The sequence below is a fragment of the Callorhinus ursinus genome, unplaced genomic scaffold (assembly GCF_003265705.2).
Source record: "Callorhinus ursinus isolate GAN/ISIS: 27379988/994484 unplaced genomic scaffold, GSC_fseal_2.0 scaffold13, whole genome shotgun sequence".
Classification (NCBI taxonomy): domain Eukaryota; kingdom Metazoa; phylum Chordata; class Mammalia; order Carnivora; family Otariidae; genus Callorhinus; species Callorhinus ursinus.
This window is the reverse complement of record NW_027397075.1, coordinates 47,002,987-47,030,875: the sequence shown is the minus strand read 5'-3', so window position 1 is coordinate 47,030,875 and position 27,889 is coordinate 47,002,987. Positions and strand designations below refer to the sequence as shown.

At 39.7% G+C, this 27,889-nt stretch overlaps 2 protein-coding genes across 12 annotated transcripts in view; one reads left to right on the top strand and one right to left on the bottom strand.

Moving 5' to 3' along the window:
* Positions 1 to 15,391, top strand: part of TATDN3 (TatD DNase domain containing 3) — a 30,763-nt gene extending 15,372 nt beyond the window's left edge. For 2 of the 11 annotated variants that reach the window (XM_073900207.1, XM_073900203.1), the window contains 3 exons: positions 489 to 569; positions 4,046 to 4,207; positions 4,438 to 5,074. In XM_073900207.1, the coding sequence (XP_073756308.1) occupies positions 489 to 569; positions 4,046 to 4,189 (225 nt within the window). In that variant the 3' untranslated portion in view covers positions 4,190 to 4,207; positions 4,438 to 5,074. Of the gene's footprint in view, positions 1 to 488; positions 570 to 1,101; positions 1,375 to 4,045; positions 4,208 to 4,437; positions 5,075 to 8,588; positions 9,198 to 14,977 lie in introns of those variants that run through there. The other 9 variants (XR_012380576.1, XR_012380577.1, XM_073900205.1 and 6 more) reach the window with 9 other exon arrangements.
* Positions 14,357 to 27,477, bottom strand: SPATA45 (spermatogenesis associated 45). Its single transcript, XM_025877546.2, has 4 exons — positions 26,861 to 27,477; positions 24,336 to 24,420; positions 20,043 to 20,356; positions 14,357 to 14,422 (listed from the first exon to the last, which is right to left on the bottom strand). The coding sequence occupies exons 3-4, from the start codon at positions 20,317 to 20,319 to the stop codon at positions 14,403 to 14,405; spliced, it is 297 nt and encodes a 98-aa protein (XP_025733331.1). The 5' UTR covers positions 20,320 to 20,356; positions 24,336 to 24,420; positions 26,861 to 27,477; the 3' UTR covers positions 14,357 to 14,402.
* Between the last annotated feature and the right edge of the window lie 412 nt (positions 27,478 to 27,889).

Here is a 27,889-nt window from a genome sequence, read left to right as displayed (position 1 = left end):
ATGGACCAAGAGGGTATTACGCTAAGTGAAATAAATCAGACAGAAAAAGACAAATACCATATGATTTTACTTTTATGTGGAATCTAAAAAACAAAACAAATGAACAAAGAAAACCAAACAGACTCATAAGAGAACAAACTGGTGGTTGCCAGAAGGGAAGGGGGTAGGGAAATGAGCAAAATAAGTGAAGGGGGTTAAGAGGTACAAACTTTCAGTTACAAAATAAGTTATGGTGTTGAAAAGTACAGCATAGGGAATATAGTCAATAGTATTGTGATAATCTTGTATGGTGACAGATGGTAACTACATTTATTGTGGTGAGCATTTAGTAATAGTTGAAAGTTTTAATAATTACTTGAATATGAAAGCATGACTTTTAGGTTCCTGCAAAGTAGGATGCATTGGTATATGGGTTTAATGCTCCGTGTGTTTTTTTTTTATCTTTATGTCTCATATTTTAAATTGACTAGCTTTCTCTTTTCTCTAAGAAGCAGAAACTTGTGAAACAGTTGCCTTTAACTTCAATTTGCTTAGAAACAGATTCACCTGCACTAGGACCAGAAAAACAGGTGATTATCTAATTCCTACATTATTTAGATTGTCTTTCTTTTGAGCTATTTTCACCTTAGCTGTGTTTCTCATTATAGTGTAAATACAATGGAATCCTTTTTTTTTTTTTAAGATTTTATTTATTTGAAAGAGAGAGAGTGAATGAGAGGGAGAGAAAATCCCACACTGAGCAGACTCCACACTGAACACAGCCCGACACAGGGCTTGATCCCACGACTAAACCACAAGATCATTACCGGAGCCGAACCAAGAGTCAGATGCTTAAGTGACTGAGCCACCCAGGTGCCCCCATTGGAATCCTATTTTAATGCTTGGTTGAGAGGTTTTATTAATTTTATAGCTCTTGTGCTCCAGCGAATATTACTGGATATTGGCCAGGTCTTAATTTACATAATAATGAGAGCCAGACCAGTAGAGTAAAAAAGCTCAGTGTCCGAGTCAGAAAGACCTAGATTCAAATCCTATCTCTGCTACCCACTAGTTGTGTGACTTTGGGAAAGTTATTTAATCTCTTTGAATCTGTTTCCTCAGGGCGCCTGGGTGGCTCAGTTGGTTAAGCGTCTGCCTTCGGCTCAGGTCGTGATCCCAGAGTACCCGGGATCGATACCCGCATCGGGCTCCCTGCTCAAGGTGGAGGGGCGGCCTGCTTCCCCTGTCTCCCTGTCCCTCTGCTCCTCCCCCTGCTCGTGCTCTCTTTCTTGCTCACTCTCCCTCTCATATAAATAGAAAAAATCTTTAAAAAAACACACAAAAAAAACCTGTTTCCTCATTTACAAAATGACAATAATAACATTAAAATATTACAGTGTGGATTAAATGAAATAATGTATATGAAAAGTATAGCAGTGTCTGGTATATAGTAGATGCTCAAGAAATGTTTTTTTTTCTTTTAATTGGCATGTTATAATGAGGCTCTGTTTCTTTCAGTACAAATATTGATATAGTCATGGATTTACTGATGTGATCTTTCTCTACATTTTGTTATTATAGGTCACAAAGAATCATACTTTAAATATTGCTACCTTTTAAAATTATAACTGAAAGGAAGCCAGAGTATCTACTCTTTTTGCCTTAGTCCGTATTATATTCGCCTACCAGTGCGTAGCTAACTTGTGCCCTTGACCACCCATCAGATCTGTGTCTCCATGCCTGCCAGGTTCAGAAGACTGGCATTCCAGATTCAGAGGTTTGGGAGTTGTGATGTGATTTTTAATAAACTATGATTGTTTATGATTGCAATGTGAATATTGCTAATTAATGTCCAAATAGATACATATTTTTATAAGTCAGCTCTTAATATAGAAGACAGAAAAATCACAACTCCAGTTATTTTTTTTGTTTGGGTATAGGACAAAATGGTACGGAATTGGTTTCTGGTTAGTGTAAACTAGAAGGAAAAGGACCTAGCATTTTTTTCCCTAAACAGGAATGAATTTCATTTTTTTTTAATTTATTTAGAGAGAGAGCACGAGCTGGGGGAGGGGCAGAAAGAGAGGGAGAAGCAGACTCGCCACTGAGCAGGGGACCCGATGCAAGACTCGATCCCAGGGCTCCAGGATCATGACCTGAACCGAAGGCAGACACTTAACCGACTGAGCCACCCAGGTGCCCCAACAGGAATGAATTTCAAATGCTATTCTAACTCAGTTTATATTTACATCTAGTTGATTTGACAAGAATTCTGAGTTTCTGGCATGGGGCCTTGCACATAACAGGTGCTCAGAAGTATTTATTGAACCAATGAATTTCGTAGCTTGAATATGCTTTTTGTTAAGTAAAATGTGTTTGTTTAGAAAATTAGGAAACACAAAATCATAAACAAGAAAATAGAACCATCTACCCCTGAGAGGTTACCACGAGAGTACAGTGGCTAAGAGCATAAACTGATGCCAGATTGCTCAGGCTCAAACCTCAGCCAGCCTATATACTAGCTGTATAGGATTCCTTCTTATCTGTGAAAACAGTACACTAGGGGCACCTGGGTGGCTCAGTCATTAAGCATCTGCCTTCGGCTCAGGTCATGATCCTGGGGTCCTGGGATCAAGTCCCGCATCGGGCTCCCTGCTTGGCGGGAAGCCTGCTTCTCCCTCTCCCATTCCCTCTGCTTGTGTTCCCTCTCTCTCTATGTCTGTCTCTGTCAAATAAATAAATAAAATCTTTAAAAAAATAAAACAAAACAAAAAAAACAGTACACAAATAAAACATAACGATAGTACCTATCTCACAGAGTTACTTTGAGGAATAAGTGAGAAATTCCATGAAAAACTGACAACAAAACCTAGCCAACAATAAGCACTAAATAAATGTAAGTTTTTATGTCCTTCCAGCCTTTTTAATATCCATATATGTACATATATATTTTTCATAAAAATAGGATTCGCTTGAACACATTTCATGACTTGCTTTTATGTGGTAAATATCTATATATGTCAATAAATATACTTTTCCTCAGCACGTTTAATAACTGCATAATATTCCAGTGTGTGAACAGACCATAATATATGTAACTTGATATTGTCATTTATGTTGTTTCCAACACAGTATCATAAGCAATATAATGAATGTCCTTGAACAAAAATCTTGGTGCACATTCTTCATTGTTTTTTTAGGCTAATTATCAAGGTCATTTTTTTTTTTGACTTTAACAGTTCTCTTATTCCTCTGAACATTATCATCCTGAGTAGGAAAAAATAATAATAAGAAAATTCACAAAATCTAAATACTACTGATTATAGATACACCACTGTTTTGTAACCATTAAAAAAGAAAAAAACAGGTGCCTGGGTGGCTCAGTTGGTTAAGCGACTGCCTTCGGCTCAGGTCATCATCCCTGGAGTCCCGGGATCGAGTCCCGCATCGGGCTCCCTGCTCAGCAGGGAGTCTGCTTCTCCCTCTGACCCTCCCCTCTCTCATGCTCTTTCTATCTCATTCTCCCTCTCAAACAAATAAAATCTTTAAAAGAAAAACAACACTGCCAGTTGTGCTGTGACATGCCGTTGAATGTAAGTAAAACATCTATCAATTTCAGAGATGTTAAATAGGAGGAAATGTGTCTTAGAATCAGTGAAATAGCAGTGTATAATCTATTTAGTCTTCCAGACACACAGTAGCAATTCTTGAATCCAACTGTAATATAACCTGTGAGGTGAAGAGGCCAAGCTGCAGAGCAGTGACCTTTACAAGCACTCACTTATGCAACAAACCAAGCACAGTTAATCCATCAGGTCAGGCAGGTCACCAAGCGTTCAACACCGACTTACAGTCAACGTTGTACAGGCCAGCCTTGTGGCTGTAGCTCTTAAGCTTAAGTTCAGGGCCTTCTCCCCAGCCTTGCCACCTTGCCTCCCCTAACCTGCCCATTAAAAAAAAAAAATTGGTTTTTACCAACTCACTTTGTTCTGTTTTATCTATGGTCTCCAAGATTGCTTCCCTTGAGTGTCATATCTGATTCACTTTCTGCTTTGTTCTGTTTCAGGTACGAAATGAACCCCAAAACATTTCCATTTCAGCAGAATATATTGCCCAGGTGAAGGGGATCTCAGTAGAAGAAGTTATAGAAGTGACAACACAGAATGCATTGAGACTGTTTCCCAAGCTTTGGCATCTGCTCCAGAAGTAGCTTCAAAACCAGATGCCAGGGGCACCTGGGTGGCTCAGATGGTTAAGCATCTGCCTTCGGCTCAGGTCATGATCCCAGGGTCCTGGGATCGAGCCCCATGTCTGGCTCCTGGCTCAGCGAGGAGCCTGCTTCTCCCTCTGCTTCTCCCTCTGCCTCTCCCCCTGCTCGTGCTCTCTCTCTCTCTCTCTCTCTCTGTATCTCTGTGTCTCGAATGAATAAACAAAATCTTTAAAAAAAACCAGATGCCACAGGGGACAGCACTTGAGAGAAAGAAATGTTCTGAGTAGGAGTCTGAACTGAAGTTCGAAGCCATTATATAAGGATATGGAAGATTATGATTTTAGAGAAATAGTTCTCCTAAAACCAGGCTTGGGTCCTGAAACCCTGGATTCTGATTCTACCTTGTGCTTCTTTATAATTAATGGAGTCCTAGCAGGAGATTGAGAAACACCACTGCCTCTTACCTTACACCATTAAGTGGAACCCACCATATGACCTGAAACCATTTCTTCTGGCAAGGGAGGCTTCCCCAGGTAAGACATGAGCACTACTGGGACAGCTAACGTTTGATCCTTCACCACTATAGGATTTATCTAGTGGAAGATCATCTTGTTTCTTACACTGTCAGTGATCTCTTTTCTGGGTTTGTAAAATTGAATTGTTAGTACTTTGAATTACTTCTTTTTAAGAGAAAAATGTATAGGTTTTTATATTGATCAATATAGATCAATATAAAATAGATTTTGACTTATGAGGCCAGTGATTTATGCAATCACCATTAAGTGCCAAGCCCCAAAGTTTAGGTAATAAACTGAGTTTAAGTTCCAGTCTGAATATTGTCACATGTTTAAAATGTACATAGCTTTATTAAAATGTATCTGACTATTCTTGCATACAGTGATATTTTATATTTTTAAGTTTTGAAAATCTTGGCTGCAAAGAGTTCTGTGGATGGATGATGGGTACACTAGCACAATAATGTGAATGTATGTAATGCCACTAACCTACACACCTAGTCATTATTAAAGTGGTATTTTATGTTATGTATATTTTACCCCAATTTTTAAAAATCTTATATGTAGTTTACTAAGCGTTGTGACCCATACCAAAGCCTGTGTATTTAATTTTACTAAATTATACAAGCAGCAAATACTGGGAAAAGTACCTATCATAGAAAAAAATTAACTTCCTAAAAAGCTAAGTGATTTTACATAATCTTTAGTATTTTGAAATTAATTTATTTATTGAGGAATCAAAACTAGTTCTAGGGCAGACTGTCCAAACCAAACTAGATTAGCTAAGAAACAGAAGAAGGTACTTCGTGAGGCACTTGACCACCCATCAGCATCATGAGAGATGACATTCCTACATGTAGTGGGAGATTCTATTAAAATCAGACTTCTGGCTCTCTTTCAACTCTGTATTTCTTCTGCCTGTTTCCTACCCTTTCTGCCCACACTCCCTTTGTCAGACTCTCACCTTTAAATCCTTTAAGATCCAACTTAAATGACTTCCCCTGGTCTCATCACCCCAGCCAGATACAATCCCTGCCCTCTAAACTGTGTAGCCGCTTTCTTCATTTCCTCATCAATTTATTCGTTTCATTTATCACACAAACAGTTATGGAGCCCCTCCAATAGGTTTCCCACTAATCTAGGTCCATAGGCTACAGAGAGGAATAAGACATGGTCCTTGCCTTCAGTTCAAAATGTAATAAAGTGGACAAATAATTTCAAAGCACTGTGAGAAGTACTATAATAAAGGAGGAATGGGGTTCTACAAAACCAGCCAGATGACATTTAACACATTCCTTTTTACTAGGGTTACCTTGTATATGTTTTTGCCTTTAGAAATTACAAACCATTTGAGAACAAACCAGTTTTATTTTCTTTTTGCATTTTCTCTGTGGTCTGAAACAAGGTTTGCAATATCATATGCTCTTACATATCTTTTAAAATAAGCGAATGGAGGTAGTAAGTCCAACTGACTGCAGCTGACAAGTTAGATATGTTCTCTTTCAGGCTGCTCTTTGAAATGGAGATTTAATACTCTGTACCTTTTAACTGGTTGGGCTTTTGTTTTGTTTTGTGGTGCATATTTTTCATGTCCAGCCTATGAATGTATTAAATGCTATTCAAAGATTTCCTAATGTTAAACATTCTGAAAAATAGGAATAAATTCTCATGGTCCAGAAAAGCAAATCTGTAATGTTCTGTAGGAATACCTTCCACCAAGTGAAAGGCTAGAAGGGCTTTTCTTCCCCCTCTCCTCTGCCAGCATATGGTGACCTTCTTTTACTAAAAGGAAACATTTCTTATTCCAGCGTTTATCTTTTTTTATTCTGGTAAGAATCAGATGAATATGTATCATTCTTTAAATTAAAAAAGAAAAATTAGTATCAACTCTGTCCTTTAATTATTATGCAACCAAGGGTTCATTTGATCACCTTGCTGCTGCTTTTCTATCTCCTGCCCACTACTTTTCTTCATAATCCTCCACCATCCTCTTGCTGTTGCATGTTTCCTTCCCCTCTCCCAGATCCTTCTTCTAAGCTGAACATAAAGAAGAGTCTTGTTTTTGCATGCTTGAGCTACACTCATACTTCAGAGTTTAATTTTATTTGCCCTTTCTTGCCCCTTTCATGCTTTTGATTGAATACTTCACAGTAACATATTTGAATTGACATTTCATTTACAGGATCTGGATAACTTACAAAGGGTTTCCAGAAACTGTTCTGTGATTTTTAGAGTTTAGCTTTTCAATCATGAGCAAATCTCACTGTCCTTTTTATTTTTATTTTTTTCACGGCCCTTTTAAAACTATGACAGAGGGGCAACTGGGTGGCTCAGTCGTTAAGCGTCTGCCTTTGGCTCGGGTCATGATCCCAGGGTCCTGGGATCGAGCCCCACATCGGGCTCCCTGCTCGGCGGGGAGCCTGCTCCTCCCTCTCCCACTCCCCCTGCTTGTGTTCCCTCTCTTGCTGTATCTCTCAGTCAAATAAATAAATAAAATCTTTATAAATAAATAAAACTATGACAGAGTCTGTGCTAATAATTACAAAGTCAGTCAAAAAGATAGTGTGGAAAGAGATAATTCAGGGATTATCAGTGTTACAAGCTTAAACATGAGGCTTCAAGCAAAAACATCCTAGTACGCCCTCCTCACCCTCCTTATTTTTGGCTAATTCCAAAGCAAGCACATCTCTAAAAAAAGATGACTTCTTTGGTGAACATCTCTGTAATTCGTTAACAACCTGAGTATTATTTATACCTTGCATGTTAAAACTGGTGCAAATAACATTTCCCAAGTTAATAGTTTAATATAAGAAATATAGAGAACCATATATAGCATATAAAAGCAGAAAGTATTAAAAATCTAATGTCCTCTGTACAGGACCTTTCTGTGGATTGCTTCTGAAGCCCAAGTAAATAAATTGTGTAAATGCTCACAGTTTATGTGTGATACATTTAGAATTATAATCCCCTGACTTCCATTTCAGCACTTTTTTCTAAATATCCCAATCTTTGCATTAGTTTAACATCCTTCAAAAGCCATCCTTCGTGTATTTCAAATCAAGAACTCTGAATTTAAGTAGATAGGCAGTAACTAAAGGAAGCAGTAGGAGAGAGAAGGGGTCTTGAGATTCATATGGATCGACATCTATCTTTTTTTTTTTTTTTGGCCATGACACATGTGAATTGCTTTCTTTAGTGAATCTCTCACCTTGTAGAAGTTAAAAATGCCAGGTAGTCACTTTCCAGCCTTCTTTGCAACAAGGCACTAATACCATGACCCACCCTTGAGTTTGAATTATTTGAGGGATTTGAAGAGGCCAGGACTGATCGACTCCATTCTGGTGAGGTGGGCAGTGTAGCAGTGAATTTAGAGTCCAGCTTGGCAAGGTTGGCAGTGTTCACTTCAGGGTCTGTGCCCAGTGGCTGTGGCAGTGGTCTTTATGCTTCTAGTTCAGTGGCATGAATTTGGTTTTTCAGCCCTTCTGGAGATTTTATCCAATATCCTTCAGTAAGTTCATTTCCTTAAATTAGCTAGATTTCTTTTCTGTTGTTTATATCTTTAAGAATCCTGACTGGTGAGAAGATCGATACCCTAAAGTAGTTGTCACCAAGAAACCGTTGGGGAAATGAAGGAAAGAAGGAAAGGAGAGAAGGAACAATGGGATTCCTTATAGAGCCTGGACAGCGTTCCAGGCAGCACGTGTCCAGTTACTGTTCAGGGAGAAGGCACTGGCAGTCCATGGCAGATGGTGATTTGTCTTGTGAAAGCATTTCAAAAAGACATTCTTAGAGCAAGAAGGATACATGTTGATTTGGGGATAACGCAAAGGCTACACTGCATTGAACATTTTCATTCTTTTTCTCCACTTTTCCTGTATTTGTAGAATCTCTTAGCTTACAAGGCACAGCCCGTCTTCCACTCTAGAAGCTGAAGATGCCAAATAGTTGCTTTCCCAAATTTTCTTACCGACTATGACAGTTATATGACCTAGGTTCCACCAATAAGCTGCACCCAACCCAGACTTGGAATCTGAAGCCAGGGATGTAAAGATAAAGAAACGGGCTGTGTGGACACCATGCTGGGGTGGGAGGTGGCACCTGCACCCAGTTGAGAGGCGCTGGTGGCCTTGATTGTACTGTAGTATCTAGCATCCGAAGGCAGTGAGTCTTCCTGCGCCTTGTGGCCCAATTTGGGCATTGTCTCTGGCTCTGTGACCTACAAACCTGGTCCAGTGGCCTTCTCGGAGCTTGCGTGAGCTACCCAATATATTTAATAAATTCCTTGTCTGCTTAAATTATTCCAAGTTGGTTTCTGTTTCTTGAAACTAAGAACTCTGACTGCTGTAATAGTCCATCAGTCCACAAAATTCCACCCGGGGGTGTCTCACATTGCTATCCTCACCACCACAACAAAATTCGTCATTGCAATACTTTCACCAAACAAATTTTTTTTTAAAGATTTTTTTTTATTTATTTATTTGAGACAGAGAGAATGAGAGAGAGAAGAGAGAGAGCACATGAGAGGGGGGAGGGTCAGAGGGAGAAGCAGACTCTTTGCCGAGCAGGGAGCCCAATGCGGGACTCTACCAGGGACTCCTGGATCATGACCTGAGCCGAAGGCAGTCGCTTAACCAACTGAGCCACCCAGGTGCCTGTCACCAAACAAATTTAGAGTCCATTTTAACAGGCACCTTCTGCAATCAGTAGCTCCCTAATAGAGGAAATCTGTATGTAAATCCATTTTTATCTGCTTCTTCTAACTTTCTGATCTTAGGCCCAACTGGAAACATTTATTGTTAATAGAAGTTAAGGAGTCTGGAACTGTCATTGAAGTATCCAAAATTTTTTAAAAATAGGGAGAGAAAACTTTTCATTGGTGGAATGAGTAAAGCTCAGATATTTGGATTAGCTAGATATATAATTCTTGCATGAGTAAGATATATTTTTAAATGGCTGGAAAAACATCAAAAGAATAATAATATTTCATAATATGTGAAAATTATATGAAATTCAGATTTCAGTGTCCGTAAAGGTTTATTGGGACACAGTTATGCTCATTCGTTTTCCTGTGTCTGTGTTCATTCTTTGGTGACAGAATTGACTATTTGCACCAGAGATCACATGGACGTAAAAACTAAAATACCTTTAGCCTTTTACAGAAAATGGTTTGCTGACCCCTGGCCTATACTTTTCAGAATAATGCCTGAGGCCCAGGGTGTCTCCTGGTCTGGAATTCAGCCCCTTAAAGAGGATCCAGTCACCTGAATTGAACTGGAAGGCTCACTCAGTCCCAAACAGAGCAGTGGTTCTCATTCCTGGCTGCACATCAGTATTACCAGAGGCGCTTTTATAAAAAGTTCCCACGTCTGGTCCGACCCAGGTCATTTAAATGAGAATTGCTGGAATCGGGGTCTAGGGAAATTAATTTTTGAAAAGCTCGCTAGATGTTTCTGAGGTGCAGCCAAAGTTGAGAGCCATGTGCTGGAAAATGGAGTGACTCCAAGAAAGGTGTTTGTGGGTGTGCCTTAAACTGCAGTGCTTTTCAAACTTTATATATAAGTCAACTGAGGATCTTGTTAAAAGACAGGTTCCATTTCGGTAGAGCTGGGGTGAAACCTGTGATGGGGTCCACGGCAGCCCCCCCCAAATATGCCACTCTGCAATATTAATTATTTGGGTTATTTTGAATCAAAGTTACTTAAGAAGCAGCAGTGCAAGAAGGACACTCTGAGCCTCCTTTGTCCCCCTGCAAGCAGGAAATAAATCTCCCCTGTGAAAGGTACCCTCCCAAATCAGGAGTTGAAGAGACATCCTTATCACCAGAGATAGGGAATTCCGCACTGAGAGGCTGTATAAACACTCGTTTCTTCTTCACCAGTTTACTGGCCCAAGCCCAGACTTGTCTTGTCAATTCCTCACAAATTTCTTGTTTCTTTGTCTGAAAGGTATAAAAGTTTTGCTTTGGTCACTTCCTTTGAGTCTCATATTTTTATAAGCTCTCCTATGAAATTAAATTTGTCTTTCTCCTGTTACTCTGTCTTATGTCAATTTAATTATTAACCAGCCAAAGAACCTATAAAGGAAGAAGGAAAAGTTTTCCTCCCTTATACCTAAGATCCCATATTTCAAAAAAACTTGCAGATATTGCAGATGCTGCTGGTCCGTGACTAGCAGGGTGAGGGCAAGGAGTTCATTGAACCTGTAGAACATATTCCATGACTTGTATTTTTGCCTGCTTAGTAATGAGTAGTTGCTCAGCAGAGTTCTACTTCAGATATGGTGGTCAGCTAAGGCCTCTGAGGACGTGACATGCTAGTTGAGTTGCTGAAGGGTGCAAAGGGGTCAGATCTGAGAAGAATGGGGAAAGAACTTCCCAGGCAGAGAGGAGCTGATGTGATGGCCCTATGGCAAGAAGGACTCACTTTTGAATGGCCTGGTGACTAGAGGGTGACAGAGATTGATGCTATTTGTTTCGTTAATAGGAAAGATAACATTTAAAAAGGAGATGGCTCCATTGATCCTTGCTGGGTATATCACCTTGAAATCAGTTCTCAGAAAATCAGAGGAATTCAGTCACCCTGAGAAGGAAAGCAATTCACAGGAAGATGAAAAGGAGTGTTAGCTGGGCCATACAGAAATAATGGGACACAGAGAGGACTTGTAACAGACTTTGCTAGGTTCCTCCCTGTTCCACACCTAGTTCATGTTGCACTGTAGTTATTGATGGTGATAGCTCTCTTCCTGGAGCAGGTCCTCTATCTAAATTCTTTCAGGCAGTTAGGGGGAAGGTCAAAGTTTCTTCCTTAGTCTTTGAGGTCTTGATGGTGTTCAGCTCAAGAGTCATCTACATGCCAAAATGGCTGCCTAGGGCAGCTTCAGCAGCAATGGTGAGCCATGCTGAAGTCTTTTCTGGAGTGCCAGGGTGCCACAGGGAGCCTTCCTGCAGGAGCATTACTGGCCTTCACTTGGAAACTCACCTGCAGACAGCCATACAGGGATCCAGAGCAGAAAAGGAGGAAAATGCTGGTCCCCACGTGTTTATGAGGGAACACGTGCATCAACAGATATGAAACATTACTGGGAGGCGGTAGAGGAGGTGGCTGGACTTCTCGTGATTTCAGGCAGTCATGAGGGAGCAGAAGGCTAGCTGAAGACAAAGCATAAGCTGACACCCTGCAGCCTCCCCCCAACCCACCCCCCACTCCTGGGTGGGACATGTATGACATTCTTCCAGGAATCTCCCAACTATCTTAGTGTTAATACTTTGCTAGAGGGGAAAACAACCTTAACATGACAATGGCAAGACCTCTGGTATCTTGTAGGTATCTTGTAGATCCGTCCTCTTTAGCATATGAAAGTTCTTTTGAAACCCCCCCCTTCCCCCCCCCCCCCCCCCCCCCCCAGCTCCCGAGTATATAATCACCGCTCCTCAAGGCCTGGTGCAGCAGCAGCTCTTTCTGCCCACAGGTCCTGTTCCCATGCTTTAATAAAACCACCTTTTTGCACCAAAGACGTCTCAAGAATTCTAGGTCATCGACTCCGGACCCCACCCCACTGAACCTCACCTATATTCCAAAACCCCTTCTGTAGGGTCAGAGTCCGAAATACATATGGTTTTGTGACGTTTGAGTTTCTGGTTTTAGCCCTTGGCTTCCGAAGGATGTATAGAGGAAGACGATGTGGAACACCTATTAGGAAAAAGGGCTGGGGGGGGGGTGCGCCTGGGTGGCTCAGGTGGTTAAGCGACTGCCTTCGGCTCAGGTCATGATCCTGGAGTCCTGGGATGGAGTCTCGCATTGGGCTCCCTGCTCAGTGGGGAGTCTGCTTCTCCCTCTGACCCTCCCCCCTCTCATGTGCTCTCTCTCTCTCATTCTCGCTCTCTCAAATAAATAAAATCTTTTAAAAAAATTTAAAAAAATTAAAAAAAACAAAAGGAAAAAGGGCTGGGGGAGGGAAGGTTTCCAGGAGAAGGTGGTATTTAAACTAAAGCAAGCCAAGTGAAGGGAGGATAACAGAATAAGGCAGAGAACCACAAATAGTTCCTTAAAACCTGGAGGAGAAGGTAGGAGAGGATTACAGAGAAAGGAGGTTAGAAGGATTGTTAATTATATAGTACATAACTGGACACCCATTCACTGTGTGTTTATGCCCCAGGATTCATCTTAGAGTGAACCCAAGGAATGATGTTGTATCTGATGGTCTTTATTTGAGTTGCTCGGTGTTGGGAGATAATTCTCCACAGAGCTCTCACATTTCTGCATGCCTTGGGAGCAGAGGCACCGACAGCTTTTGTTCCAGACTATCTCTTCAAGGGTGTTTGTAGCCAAGGACCTTGGATGGCAGAAATAATGTCTCACTGGAACAGAGGGAAGGTTTATTTACCATCCAGTATAATAAAGATTGGGTTTCTTCAGCTCAGGGGTCGTCAGGTGTGAGGCAAAACCTCTGTGTATGTGCCATCTATCTGGACAGTTCCATATTGCCATGGAGGGCAAGGGGGACCCACCTAAACATGAGGCTTGTGCTACTTGCTGTGCTCAGAGTAATAAAGTCCTTTGCCACAGAGCTAGGAGTCTTCTGCCTTCTGTCAAAGCTCATGAAGCTGTGGGAGGCTAACCTTCAAAGCTCTTGACACTAGGTGTTTGCCTTCTTGAGAAGCAAAAAATTAGTTTTGGGTCTGGCTTTTTTTTTTTTTACATCAAGAGTTAATGAATCCTACCCATACTGGGCACTTGTGAAGTCCTAGCTGGGGTAGGATTTTAGGCCAGTTGAATAATCCATATCCCTTCTAATACAAAAATACTCTGGTTTATGAATCTGAGCTTTCTGTGGAAGCAAAGGGCAACTAAATACAAGGTGAATATTTCACTGATGTAAAGACAAATGCCAAGAAGCCAGGCAGTGCTTGGCTTACCAAATGGAATAGGCTATGACCTCAGACTACAATATGGAACACACACCAGATTAAAATCGAAAAATAGTCTGCTATCCAGGAAACAATGACACAGAGGTGATGGTAGCCAAATGGGGTTTGGCCACGAGATGATTCTGGCAATGCCCACCTTGGAGATGGGCAATGAAATAGAACAGAAGTCTCTATAGGCACCTCATATTACCTTCTCGAGTATGTACTTCTTCAAATTATCAAAATCGCAGCTTTAACAGAGTAAGTTAATGCAATTACACAATAGAAGCAAGTGTTAGCTTTGAGAAACTTTAGTCTTCAACTTGACTAGTGGGATTGGTCAACACATTCTACTAATTTTAAAAACAAGCTATTTAAACATTCTAGGTTAGGGACACCTGGCTGGCTCAGTTGGAAGAGCATGCGACTCTTGGTCTTGTGGTTGTGGGTTTGAGCCCCATGTTGGGTGTAGAGATTACTTAAATAAATAAATAAATAAACTTAAAAAAATAATAAAACACTTTAGCTTACAAAAGAGAAGATCACTGTAAAGTGAACTTTTTGGTCACTCATCTTTGAAACTATCTTTAATCACTCAAAACCTCTTCAGAACATCCAAGTCTAAATAATGGTTCAGAATGAATAAAGGTATGTTTTACGTGACAATAAAATGTTTTCTTGGTGATCCAGTGAATAATTTTTTTGCTTCTTTTATAATTAATATTTGTAAATAAGACAGACATTGAAGAAGGATCAAAGAGATTATATTTCTTTGTGTCTCTGGAGTTGCACTTTATCCAAATATGGCATTATCTGAAAAATAAAAAGAAGTAGTTGTTAGATAACGTATAATACATTTCATAGTTCCAGAATAACCCTGAAGGCAGAGAGGATGATACTGCTTCACAGATACAGAAAGGAAGGATTAGCAACATTAAATGACTTAGCACATGACATTAGTCAATAGCAGAAGCAGAACTTGAACCCAAGTGCAATGGACTGAATGTTTATGCCCCCCTACCGCCCCAAATTCTTACGTTGAAACCCTAATGACAGTGTGATGGTGTCAAGAGCTGGGGCTTTTGGGAGGTAATTAAGTCATGAGGGTGGAGTCCTCATAAATGGGATTAGTGCCCTTAGAAGAAGAAGCCAGAGAGCTAGCTAGCTCTTTCTGCCATGTGATGACATAGCAAGAAAACAGCCCTCTCTAAGCCAGGAAGAGGGCATTCGTCAAGAACCCGATGATTTTGGCACCCCGATCTCAGAATTCCAGCCTCCAGAACTCTGAGAAATAAATTTTGTTTAAGCTACCCAATCTGTTGTAATCTAACAGCCTGAACTAAGATACCTGCATCTTCTGTTTTTAAGGCTAGTATGCCCCTCTTTGGGCCTCCACATCTCCAAGTGGAAGACTGAGAAGAGACCTTGGAGATCTCCAGCTAAGAAAACCTGTGCCCTGGTCTTCATATCCCTATTGATAGAAGCAAAAAGGAGTCCCCAGAACCCCAAGCGCTCTTAGCAAAGTCCCAACCGTTCTCAGCTTTAACACTCATGGCCTCACCACTGCTTGAGACCATTAAGACTAACCTCATTCTGTTCTTTTTTTTTTTTAGGTTTTATTTATTTATTTGACAGAGACACAGCGAGAGAGGGAACACAAGCAGGGGGAGTGGGAGAGGGAGAAGCAGGCTTCCCGCGGAGCAGGGAGCCCGATGCAGGGCTCGATCCCAGGACCCTGGGACCATGACCTGAGCCGAAGGCAGATGCTTAACGACTGAGCCACCCAGGCGCCCCCCTCATTCTGTTCTTTATCCCTGTTTACTTGGGCTACCTCAAGAAGCCAGGAGTTCTGAGAGAGAGAAAAAACAAGAAACAGACTCAACTATAGAGTCATACGATATGGCTACCAGTGGTGGGGGGATGTTTCAAATAGGTGATGGGGATTAAAGAGTATACTTATCATGATAAAAAAAAATAATAAAAATAATGGGGGGGCGCCTGGGTGGCTCAGATGGTTAAGCGCCTGCCTTCGGCTCAGGTCATAATTCCAGGGTCCTGGGATCAAGCCCCACATCGGGCTCCTGGCTCAGCGGGGAGCCTGCTTCTCCCTCTCCCTCTGCCTCTCCCCCTGCTCATGCTCTCTCTCTCTGTATCTCTATGTCTCAAATGAATAAATAAAATCTTTAAAAAAATGAAATAAGATTTAATAAAAAAATAAAAATAAAAATAAAAAAATAAAATAAAAATAATGGGGAAAAAGGGAAGCCAGGAGTTCTGGGTTGCCCCACATCTCCTGATGCTAACCACACGACTCTATGAGCAGCAGTGCAACTCCTACCTGGCACTTCCTATTCACTCCCATCCTGCTGCTTTATGTTTCTCCATATCACTTACCCACTTAAAAAATTTCTGCCTCTATCCACTCAAGAACCCACTGAAATCTAAGTTTTATGTGGCAGGGGTTTTATCTATCACTGTACTGCCAAGGACAGAACAGTGCCATAAAAATTTGCTGAATGGGGGCGCCTGGGTGGCTCAGTCGTTAAGCGTCTGCCTTCGGCTCAGGTCATGGTCCCAGGGTCCTGGGATCGAGCCCCACATCAGGCTCCCTGCTCAGCGGGAAGCCTGCTTCTTCCTCTCCCACTCCCCCTGCTTGTGTTCCTTCTCTCTCTGTCAAATAAATAAAAAATCTTTAAAAAAAAAAAAATTTGCTGAATGAATGTGCTTCTTCCTCTAACATAGGTATGTACAAAGGAAAAGAGCATTTTCTAATTCTCACTGTATATATCCAGCAATACGTACCTTCTTATTATCCTCTTCTGTTTCTAAAGATTATTCTGCAACAACAAATGTGCCATGGGAAACTCTAGGTTTGTGAGCCATCGCCCAAGGGCACAGTTACTGGTCTCGAGAGGAATGAGGTAAGATTTACCATTATTTCTGGAAAAATACATTCTATGTCCCAATATTTATTCAGTCATCAAATGAATGTTTTCTGAGCGCCTAATTAATGCCAGACACCATTCTAGGAACGGAATGGATAAAGCAATGAAAAAACAGATAGCATCAAGGAGCATTAGGGAGTGACAAACACTGTAGAGGAAAAGAACGCTAGGTATGGTGTTACAGGATAGGTGTCTCCAACTCAGGAGAAAGGTCAGGGCCGGAAATAGAAATGTACAGGATAGAGATGAGATTTTCAAGTCCTGTAACAGTTGAAGACCAGCAATCTGTCTCATTGAGATCACCTAAAAACTAAGTGTAGATGATGAGAAGTGGGCCATCTTACAGAAAAAGGATGTGCTTTTACAGTTAATGATGTTTATCATTCAATTCAATACATATTTGTTGATGGTGTACTAGAGTAATATGTTCATCAAATTTTATAAGTAATGTCCCATCTCCTTATTTTTACAAATGAGGATTTTTTTTCTGGCCTCCTGGGGGAGGAGGTATTCTCTCATATCTGTTCTCAGTCTAGTGTGGTGGGGCTGAACTTTTGGGTTGGAATGTGGTAAGTTCTCTTTTGGGCTGAGTTTAACTTTCACTACTTCTAAGCCAATTTCTCCAGTATAGATAGTTTTCCAGTGACAAAGTGACAAAGCCAATTTTTACCTCCATCCATCTCTCAATTGATATAAACTGAGGAATAGAAGGATATTATTGTTGACATTTTCAAGCCTCTACAGTATCCAGAATAAAGTAGACACTTAAAAAAATGTCAGCACCCTTCTCTATACCCACATACTTTCTACTTGTGGAAATAAAACAAACAAACAAACAAAAACCCAATATCTCTTATTTATCTAAAGTTGAAACCAGAGACTTTAAGTTTCAAGTAGAGATTAATGGGGGAAAAAAGTCTTTTTTTTTAAGATTTTATTTATTTATTTGAGAGAGAATGAGAGAGAGAAAGCACATGAGAGGAGGGAGGGTCACAGGGAGAAGCAGACTCCCTGCTGAGCAGGGAGCCCAATGCGGGACTCGATCCCGGGACTCCAGGATCGTGACCTGAGCCGAAGGCAGTCGCTTAACCAACTGAGCCACCCAGGCACCCCTGGGGAAAAAAATTCTAATGAGCTTTTGAGAATACACAGTACTGGGTCAATAATTACCTACCATTTGTTCAAACAAGTGGTTCTCAAGCTTTTTGATCTCAAGATCCATTATATGCTTAAAAATTATTAAAAACCCTATCAAAGTTTTGTTCATGTGTGTTGTACCTCTCAATATTTACCACATTAGAAATTTAAATGGAGGGCACCTGGGTGGCTCAGTTGGTTAAGCGACTGCCTTCGGCTCAGGTCACAATCCTGGAGTCCCAGGATCGAGTCCCACATCGGGCTTCCTGCTCAGCGGGGAGTCTGCTTCTCCCTCTGACCCTCTTCCCTCTCGTGCTTTCTATCTCTCATTCTCTCTCTCTCTCAAATAAATAAATAAAATCTTTTAAAAAATAAAATAAAATAAAAAGAAATTTAAATGGAGAAAAAATTTAAAGCTCAAGAATACAAGTCAACATTCCATTTAATGGTCAGAAAAATGATGTGATTGCATATCATACTGCTTCTGGAAAACTCTATTGTACTCCCATGAGAGTATAAAAGGTAAGTAATATCTCAGCATTATTATGAAAATAGCTTTGACCCTGTGGGTCCCTGAAAAGACCTGAATATACAGGGGTTCCCCAGACCACCCTTTCAGAACTACTAATTTAGACTAAAAAAGAAAAAGCATGTATTTACATGCTAATTACCATAACCTTTAAATTAGGTCTATGCTGGGCGCCTGGGTGGCTCAGTTGGTTAAGCAACTACCTTCAGCTCAGGTCATGATCCTGGAGTCCTGGGATCAAGTCCCACGTCGGGCTCCCTGCTCAGTGGGGAGTCTGCTTCTCCCTCTGACCCTCCTCCCTCTCATGCTCTCTCTCATTATCTCTCCCAAATAAATAAATAAAAATCTTTAAAAAAATTAGGTCTATGCTTATTCTGTATCTTATCATAACATTGAATTTCTGTTTGAGTCTGCTTACTTAAAAGAAACAAAGAGCTTTTCTGCAATATTTAAAGGTTTGTTTCAACTTTCCAGAATTGTTGGTTTATAACCTCAAATATCATTAATGTTGGCTATGGAAATTATGTTTGTTAGACTCCGTTTTGTAGAAAACCATGTGTATTCATGTAAAGTGGTAAACTATGTTTGTCATAGAAGGTGGATATTACCACCCACCATTAAACTTGTGAGAATTAACCTACTAGTTGTGGCTTACCTCATCTAGTTCCAAGTAATTCAAGCAGAATAAAAGATTGTGCAGATCCACTTAGAACACTAGATGCATTCCTCCTTGTAAAGAGTTATTTTTTGAGTAAAATAAACACATGGCTGTTTCTGTTACTTTGAAGCACCATGGAGAATCTCAGTTTCCCATGCCACACTGTATCACCTCTCTATCCCACTTACTAAGAGCTTGGGGCAAATGAAAAGTCACAACCCCTTCATCAAGTTAATCTTGTTAAAGTTAAATCTCTAAAATAGTGATTCTTTTGTTTCTGATGTAACTTAATCATGTGTTGTTTGTACTTAATACAATTGCACTCTTTTTTCTTTTTACATAAATGACAAAATGCCATCAGTTGCTTATCTTGACTTAGGAACAAGTATTCACAATCAATAGTAGTTACCCTTTCTCTTCCTCCTCCTGCAAAATAATATCACCACCGGGCGCCTGGGTGGCTCAGTTGGTTAAGCGACTGCCTTCAGCTCAGGTCATGATCCTGGAGTCCCAGGATCGAGTCCCACATCGGGCTCCCTGCTCAGCAGGGAGTCTGCTTCTCCCTCTGACCCTCTTCCCTCTCGTGCTCTCTATCTCTCATTCTCTCTCTCTCAAATAAATAAATAAAATCTTTAAAAAAAAAAATAATATCACCACCACCACAAACCCCCATGCCAACCTCCTTCCACATTCTATTATTGTGACTCAGGGCCTCTTGTTTGATATTTGTCATCAAAATCATTTCTATTGTATCTCAATTTTGCATGTGAAATTTTTGTAGAGGCAACAGAAATTGGTGAGAGGTCTCTGGAGTTTTTGTGGTCTATTATAATTATCTACAACAGCTTTTCTCTAAATATGGTTCTCAGGCCATCAGCATCAGCATCTCCTTAGCCTACCCGAAAATGCAGATTCTGGGACCCAAAGGAGAGCCTACTGAATGAGTCAATCTGGAGGTCCAGTTTGAAACTGAGAATTTCTGATCTACAGTAGATCTTATATCAACGAACCTTGTTTACTGATGCTTTTTACTTCAGACAGATTTCCTTTAAACTATCCCAGAGCGACACTTCCTGAAACTCTCTCAACCCCAGAAACTCTTCCCCAAGTTTACTTATAAATCCCTCCTGTCAATTCGGTGGGAATCCTATCACAACAACTTACTTTTTGCAGGAAAGTGCTTTTTCTCCGTGTGAGCAAGGAGACTCAGTGTGACCCAGGAGCTCCTACCACTATCAGGAACGTATTCTTTGATTTGGGTGTGAGTTGAGGGCATATAGGCACCACTGAAATGCCTCTTTTGAACTCTCAGTAAACTGACTTGATTGCTTCTTTCCACAAGGCAGTTGGATTCACGCTTTTCATTTATCTCCTTCAGGAGACATTGTTTGCTTTCTTTGAGCTTTGTAATTATTTCACTGGTTCTGTTCATAGAAGTCATTATGCTGACAAACCAGTCATCAAGTGATTCTTACTGTCTGCAAACAAATGACAAAATACTATCAGCGGTCCCTTGACCTAGCGGCCAGTCTTCAGTCAGTTCCTCTTTCTCCTCTCCTCCTGTAAAATACCACTACTGCTGTGCCCCTCACCCCATATCTCACTCCATTTTTATTATTGTTTCCGAAGATCTTTTTGGTTTTTGATGTTTCTTCCGAAAAAAAAAATCATAAAAAGAGGATTTTACATTGAACACTACATCAAAAACTAATGATGTACTACTATATGTTGGCTAATTGAGTTTAAGTAAATAAAAGAAGAAAAAGGGGATTTTAGTAAGAGAATATATTTTGTTTTTGAAACTAAGGCTATGGGGCGCCTGGGTGGCTCAGTCGTTAAGCGTCTGCCTTCGGGCTCAGGTCATGATTCCAGGGTCGTGGGATCGAGTCCCACATCGGGCTCCCTCCTTGGTGGGAGGCCTGCTTCTCCCTGTCCCGCTCCCCATGCTTGTGTTCCCTCTCTCTGTGTCTCTCTCTGTCAAATAAATACATAAAATCTTTATTTTTTTTAAACTTTTTTTTTTAAGATTTATTTATTTATTTATTCGAGAGAGAGAGAATGAGAGATAGCACGAGAGGGAAGAGGGTCAGAGGGAGAAGCTGACTCACCGCTGAGCAGGGAGCCCGATGCGGAACTCGATCCCGGGACTCCAGGATCATGACCCGAGCCGAAGGCAGTCGCTTAACCAACTGAGCCACCCAGGCGCCCCAATACATAAAATCTTTAAAAAAAATAAAATAAAATCAATATTAATTTGAAATCCAAGTAACTCTATAGTCCTTTCTACACACAAGGGCTACTCTCAGACATTAAAAAAACAATCTCCCGTAAACATTTTATATCGATGAACAGAACTTTCTTTTAAGGGACTATCGTGGACTAGATTATTCAGACATAACTCCCAGTGAAAACTACTAAAAATTCTGGGGAAAAAATTTTTTTAATTTGTTAATAATGAAATGATAGGAGAGTTAGAAAATATCAGGTCCAAAATGAAGGAAAGCAAGAACAAAGACATAGAGAGGTAGACAGAACCTGTGCTTGCCTGAGGACATTTTCTAATCCTGGAGGTTAAAGAAGTCATTTTGCTAGCTTAGAGGGCAAGGGACAGAAAAATCAAAGCTCAAAGCCTATGCTATGCACAGTGGAGAGCCTAAAGTAGACCTTTTCCATATTAAGTTGGCATCCAAAGGGCTACCGCCTCAGGGTGAGAGTGAATAAGAAATAAACTCACATTCCATCAAGAACTTGCAGGAAGAATGTTGCTTTAGCACTAGGCACAGCTCTGGGGGAAAATCCCTCCAAGAAAAGTTGTAAGTGCTTCCTGACTCTCACATGGATTTTCAAACCAAATTCACAGCTAGGGCGGTTACAAGAAATGTCAAGCTGAAAAGCAAGAATGGTGCAAGAAACATCAAGCTGCAAAGCAAGGGTGGTAGCAAGAATTTAGCTAAAGGGGTTCCAGGCTGGGAGTACATCCAAGTGACTGACAGAAGCAAACTCAAATCTTTTCTGGAAGAACTTCATCCTAGGCCTCTGGGAATCCCCAATACTTTTTCAAAGACAACAAAGAGCGCACAGCCAAGGATAATCAATCAAGCGCAAAGGTAGATGAGGCATCATAAAGTGAGAACAACAGTAACAAAACCATGAAATCTACATACGGGAGAAACATCAGATGAATTATAGAACAATTACACAGACTACATCTAAGGAAACGAGAAAGTAAGTTTGCAACTATCTTCAGGAAACAAGAAGCCAAAAAGAATTTCTAGAAATGAGAAAATGTTATTAAATAACATTTCATATGGGTTTAGTAGCAGATACGGATTCAGATGAAGAGACAATTAGAGGACTGGGAGATAAATCAGAAGTCATTATCCTGAATGCAGCACAGAAGGACAAAAAGTATGAAAAAGCTAAATATGGGGAGGGCACAGTGAGAAGGTCAAACCTACAGGAAATGGGAAATCCAGAGGACAAAAATGAGGCAGAGACAAGATTTAAAAAGATGTTTGAGAAATATCCAGAACTGACAAATGATACCACTCCAGAGACTCAAGAAGCTTAAAGAATAGCCGTCAAGATTTTATTTTATTTTTTTTTAAAGATTTTATTTATTTGAGAGAGAGAGAGGTAGCGAGAGCAGGAACACAAGCAGGGGAGTGGGAGAGGGAGAAGCAGGCTTCCCGCCGAGCGGGGAGCCCGATGCGGGGCTCGATCCCAGGACCCTGGGATCATGACCTGAGCCGAAGGTCAGGTCGCTTAACAACTGAGCCACCCAGGCGCCCCAAGATTTTTTTTTAATCCTCACTTAAATTATAGTGGAATTTGGAAAAAAAGGAAATCTTTTAAGCAATGAGAGAATAAAAGGAAGGGCAATTAAACTAACAGCTGACTTCTCAAAAAGGAACAATAGAAGCCATAAAAGAGAAATTATATTTTCAATGCAGTAAGGAAGTTATACAGATGGTAAAATCAGCACACAGAGAGATGCTCAGCATCATCAATCATTAGGGAAATGTAAATACTACAGTGAGATAGTGCCTATCAGTAGAATGGCTGAAATTAAAAAGATTGACCAAATCAAGTGCTGGTGAAGATGGGGAGGAACTGGAACTCTCAGACACTGCTAGTGAGGTTGTAAAATGGTACAACTGTTTTGGAAAACAGTGCGGTAGTTAAAAAGTTAAACATATATCTGCCATATGCTCTAGTCCAGAGTATTTACCCAACAAAAGTGAAAGTCTCTATACAAGTGTATGAAGAAACTATTTGTACACAAGAAAATTTATATATGAATGTTCATCACAGCTTTATTTTTATGAGCCAATAAGTTCTACCAACCCAAATATCCATCAACAGCTGAATGGATAAACAAATTATGGTATTACCCACACAATGGACACTACTCAGTTATAAAAAAGGAATATATTATTGCTACACACGGTAACATGGATGAATCGCAATGTAATTATGCTGAGTGAAAAAAAATCCAGACAAGAAAGAATATATACTATATGATTCCCTTCATATAAAATGCTAGGAAATGTGAACTACTCTACTAGAACAGCAAATCAGTGTTTGCCTGGGAATGGGAAGGGGTTGAGGACAAGGGCAGCAGACAGGGGTTATAAAGGGACATGAGTAAACTTTTGGGGGTGGTGACTATGTTCATTATTTTGATTGTGGTGATGGTTTCATGGGTGTATGTATATGTCAAAGTTTACGACATTGTACTTTAAACATGTACAGTCTATTTTATGTTAATTACATCTCAATAAAACTGTTAAATAAAATTGGAATCAGCACCTAGCACATTGCCTAATGCATATCAGGTGGTTAATAAATATTTGTTGAATGAATGAAAAGTATATTACTTATAAATCTTGACTCCTATTCACTCACTATTATATCATGAGACTTTTTCATGCCATTACATGGATGTCATTCATAATAAAAATGAAATATTTGATGACTGTGGTAATCTTTCATATGGACTTAAAATAATACATTTGATTAGTCCATTTATTGTTAGACTTGTAGGTTGTTTACACTTAGAACAATACACTTTGAAACACAGTGAAGTGGCAAAAATCATACAAACACACACTGTTTTAGGAAACCCGCCAGAGTCATCGTTTGTCACTCCTGGATACACAAAAGGAGACGAGGTATGTTTCAAAGTTCTCTGGCTAACACATAAATCTTACATGTGTTTGTACTTGCAGAAAATAGTTGTCCCTAAACAAAAGGAAATGGTTTAAGGGAGAATGGAATTTGAACTTTTTTCCCCCTCCCCCTGTCCAAAGCCCAAGGAAGACTAGAATTTTCTGAAAGATGGTAAAGAATTGTCTCAGGCAGTTATTTCCACAATAATGCTGCAAAACTCAACAGCATACAACAATAAACATTTATTCTTATGCTCAGTGGTGGATTGAGCTGGGCTGGGCTCACCTGAGAACTTGGCTGGCTTGAAGGTCTGGCTGGGCTTGGCTCCCCGGTGAAGGTTGAGCTTAGGTCTGCTCCCAAAATTTTAGGACTGGGAAAAACAAAAAAAGCTATTTTCCTCTAATCGAGCATGTCAGATGGGACCTAAATCTCTTATCCTTATTTTGTTTCTAGGAATTTTAATAGCATAAGAGAATTTTTTTTTTTTAAGGTAAAGGATATGAGAAAAAAATTTTTTCTTGATCTGCAGTTTCATTTTCCCACCTCTGGCAGGCACATCATTTCCACTTTCCATTTCTGTTTCCTGTCTCCCTGAAAAATCCTCAAGCTTAGGCAGCATATCTTTCACAATAAAATTGGAGTTCAATCCCATATAATGTAGGAGCCCAATAAAAAGCAATTGACAAATTGACCTTCTTAAATGTATAAATCCAGTAATATTTGTTCACAAATATAAAAGATAATATACAACCCACCAGAAAATGATCCCTTGGTATTAAAATGATTTAAGTAAACTTTCTCTTTAGACAAGATGTCAATTGCAGACATGAAAAGAGAAAGGATGCCTTTTCAACATTGGATCTAGCAAGTTTAAATTGAAGGAAGACAAAATATTTTACACACTCAATTAACACTAAAGAATTAAATTGGCCTCAACAAGGCTAACTCTATTCCAATCACCAATTATTATCCAGTGTAGTGGAAACAAAATATGGTTTTATTTAAATAGTTTAAATACCTCATTTTTGTCATCAGTTTCAATTTACTTTTACTAGAGATACTAATTTATCAGAATTTAAACTTTCTGAATTATATCCTCTCTAACACTTTTACTGTTTATCCTCTCTAGGGGCTGAAATCAAATTGGGACATGACTAAAGGAAAAGAAAAGAAAACAAGGTTTGTTTTTATATGTCATACAAAATAACTGTATGACCTTAGTTAAGTGACCTTCTCTGGGCACTCAGTTTCCTTATATGTTAATTGGAAATAATATCCAACTCACAGAGTGTCATAAGGATTAAATGACCTAATATAGCCAATCCTCAATAAATGGTAACTTTAATATATCAATTAGGCACTGTGAAATAAAGGATTTGTTCAATTGGATAAATTGGGGAAATTTGTCCCTCCAGTTATTTTTTGTCCCTCCCGTTATTTTTTTGTTTTGTTTTGTTTGTTTGTCCCTCCAGTTATTGATCTGTTTACTTGCTATGCAACCAGGATCAGCTACATAATTTGTGGGGCCCAGTGAAAAATGAAATTGTAGGACCCCTTATTGAAAATTCATTGAAAATTTCAAGATGGCAATAGCAGATCATTTAACCAAGTGTGGGGCCCTTTTAAGCACAGGGTCCCTGTGTTAGTGCAGAGGTCGCATGCCTATGAAACTGACTCTGTGTATTACACAGTAACAGGATGATTTCTATGATTAATTCACCCAGTTTTAGTCTTTTAAACGGAGATAAGTAATGTGAATAACCTATGGCTTTTTAAAGGGCTTTGAGGAGCGCCTGGCTGGCTCAGTTGGTGCAGCATGTGACTCTTGATCTCAGGGTTGTAAGTTCAAGCCCCACATTGGTTGTAGAGATTACTTAAAAAAAAAAAAATCTTAAAAAAACCCAAAAATTAAGAAAAGGGCTTTGAAAATATTAAGGATTTACAGAGAGAACATCTTTATTATTCATGGAGTCCATATTAGCAAAATTGCCTACTCATAAAAATTTGTTATCTCAAAATCAATACTTGTGGCATTTTCATGTCATTCCCAGAAATGCACAGAGTAGCAAAAATTTTAGTCTCCTTGTTGTGTGTATTCCCAGCTAAGGTCAAACAAGGGGACACTCTGCTTTCTTGCTTCAGCTCTCATACTATAAACAAGTGTCCTTTTCCTGATCTATTTAGTGTCATTATTTTTTAGGATGCCCCCCAAGTATAGTGCTAAAGTGCTGTCCAGGGCGCCTGGGTGGCTCAGTTGGTTAAGCGACTGCCTTCGGCCCAGGTCATGATCCCGGAGTCCCAGGATCGAGTCCCACATCGGGCTCCCTGCTCAGTAAGGGAACCTGCTTCCCCCTCTGACCCTCCCCCCTCTCATGTACTCTCTCTCTCTCTCATTCTCTCTCTCTCAAATAAATAAATAAATCTTTAATAAAAAATAAAATAAAGTGCTGTCCAGTGCTCCTAAGCAGCAAGAAGACTGTAATGTGCCTTATATGTGTTAGATAAGCTTTGTTCAGGCATGAGTTACAGTGCTGTTGGTTGGGTGAGTTCAATGTTAATGAATCAATAATATGTATTGAATAATGTTATATACATAAAATAAGGTTACGTATTGATTGGTTGACAAAAATGTTATGACCAGAGGCTCACAAGAACCTAACCCTGTATTTCCCCTAGGAGCAGTGGTTGAGTATTTGATAATTCAATGTTTGGGGCCACTTTATAGAACATAACTACTGCAATAACAAGAATCAACTGTGTACATATAGAAAATATGCTACTGTTTCTACAGGTACGTTATTATAAATTACCTTTAATGTGCAGCAACCCAAAGCCTATTTGCAATCCACTGGTTTGGATCAGCCTACTGAAGTGTTGCCCTGGTGATGGAACATTATGATCTAAGCCATTCCAATTTTGTTCTATTCATAGAACCCTAATTAAGAGAAATTTTGGAGTTAGACCATTTACTTACCAGCCATGTATCCTTGAATAAATCACTCAGTTTCTCTTAATATCAATTTCTTCATCTGAGATAAAGATATCTATTCCATTAAATTGTATGTTTGTGTATATGTGGTAGGAGGTAGGGAGGGAGTTGGAATTAAATGAGATATACATGTAAATTAAATGAGATATTACATTTTTACATTGTGCCTGGTATCAATTTATTACATGTACTGATATTTCTTGAACATGTACTCTGTGCCTGGTATTGTTCTGGGTACTAGGGACAAATGGGTACCTACCCCCAGGAAGCTTAGAGTTTAAAGGTTTAAGGTAGGTACTTAGTAAATCATAGCTATTTCTATTGATTTTATTAAAACTTCATATTTTACTTGGGAATTATTTTATTCATTTATCTTTTTTCTCAGAAGAGGAAGCCTCCCACAAAAACAAATCTTCAGAAATACATTTTAGAAATACAAAAGTCATAATTTCTTTCTCTCTTTACAAGAATTTGTGATAGAAGAAATAAGATTGGTATTGAAGAAAGTAGTTCACGATGCCAGAGAAATGAATTCCCTAAAGAACTATATGAAGGGTCAGCAAAAAAAGACCACCCAACTCTGATGAGACTGCAGTAAAACACACACACACACACACACACACACACACACACACACACACACACACACCTCTTGAGACTAATGCAGGGCGGCCCCTGAAGATGAGAAGGTATTTTGCCACTGTTGGTTTTTTTTGTGTTGGGCACAACCCTGGCACTTGAGGGCTTGGAGCTATATTCAAATCCTCTCTTCTTAGAGTGCAACCTGGAGAAAGATTTCTACATCTTTGGACTTCAGTGTCCTCAGCTGTGAAATGGGCTGATATCACTA

What these genes read in the sequence shown, in the direction of transcription:
- SPATA45 (XM_025877546.2), bottom strand. Translation starts at nt 20,319, where the DNA reads ATGACTTCTATGAACAGAACCAGTGAAATAATTACAAAGCTCAAAGAA. An exon ending in AAAGCACTTTCCTGCAAAAA is followed by an intron (nt 14,423 to 20,042) that starts GTAAGTTGTTGT and finishes TTTATTTTTCAG; the next exon opens with ATAATGCCATATTTGGATAA.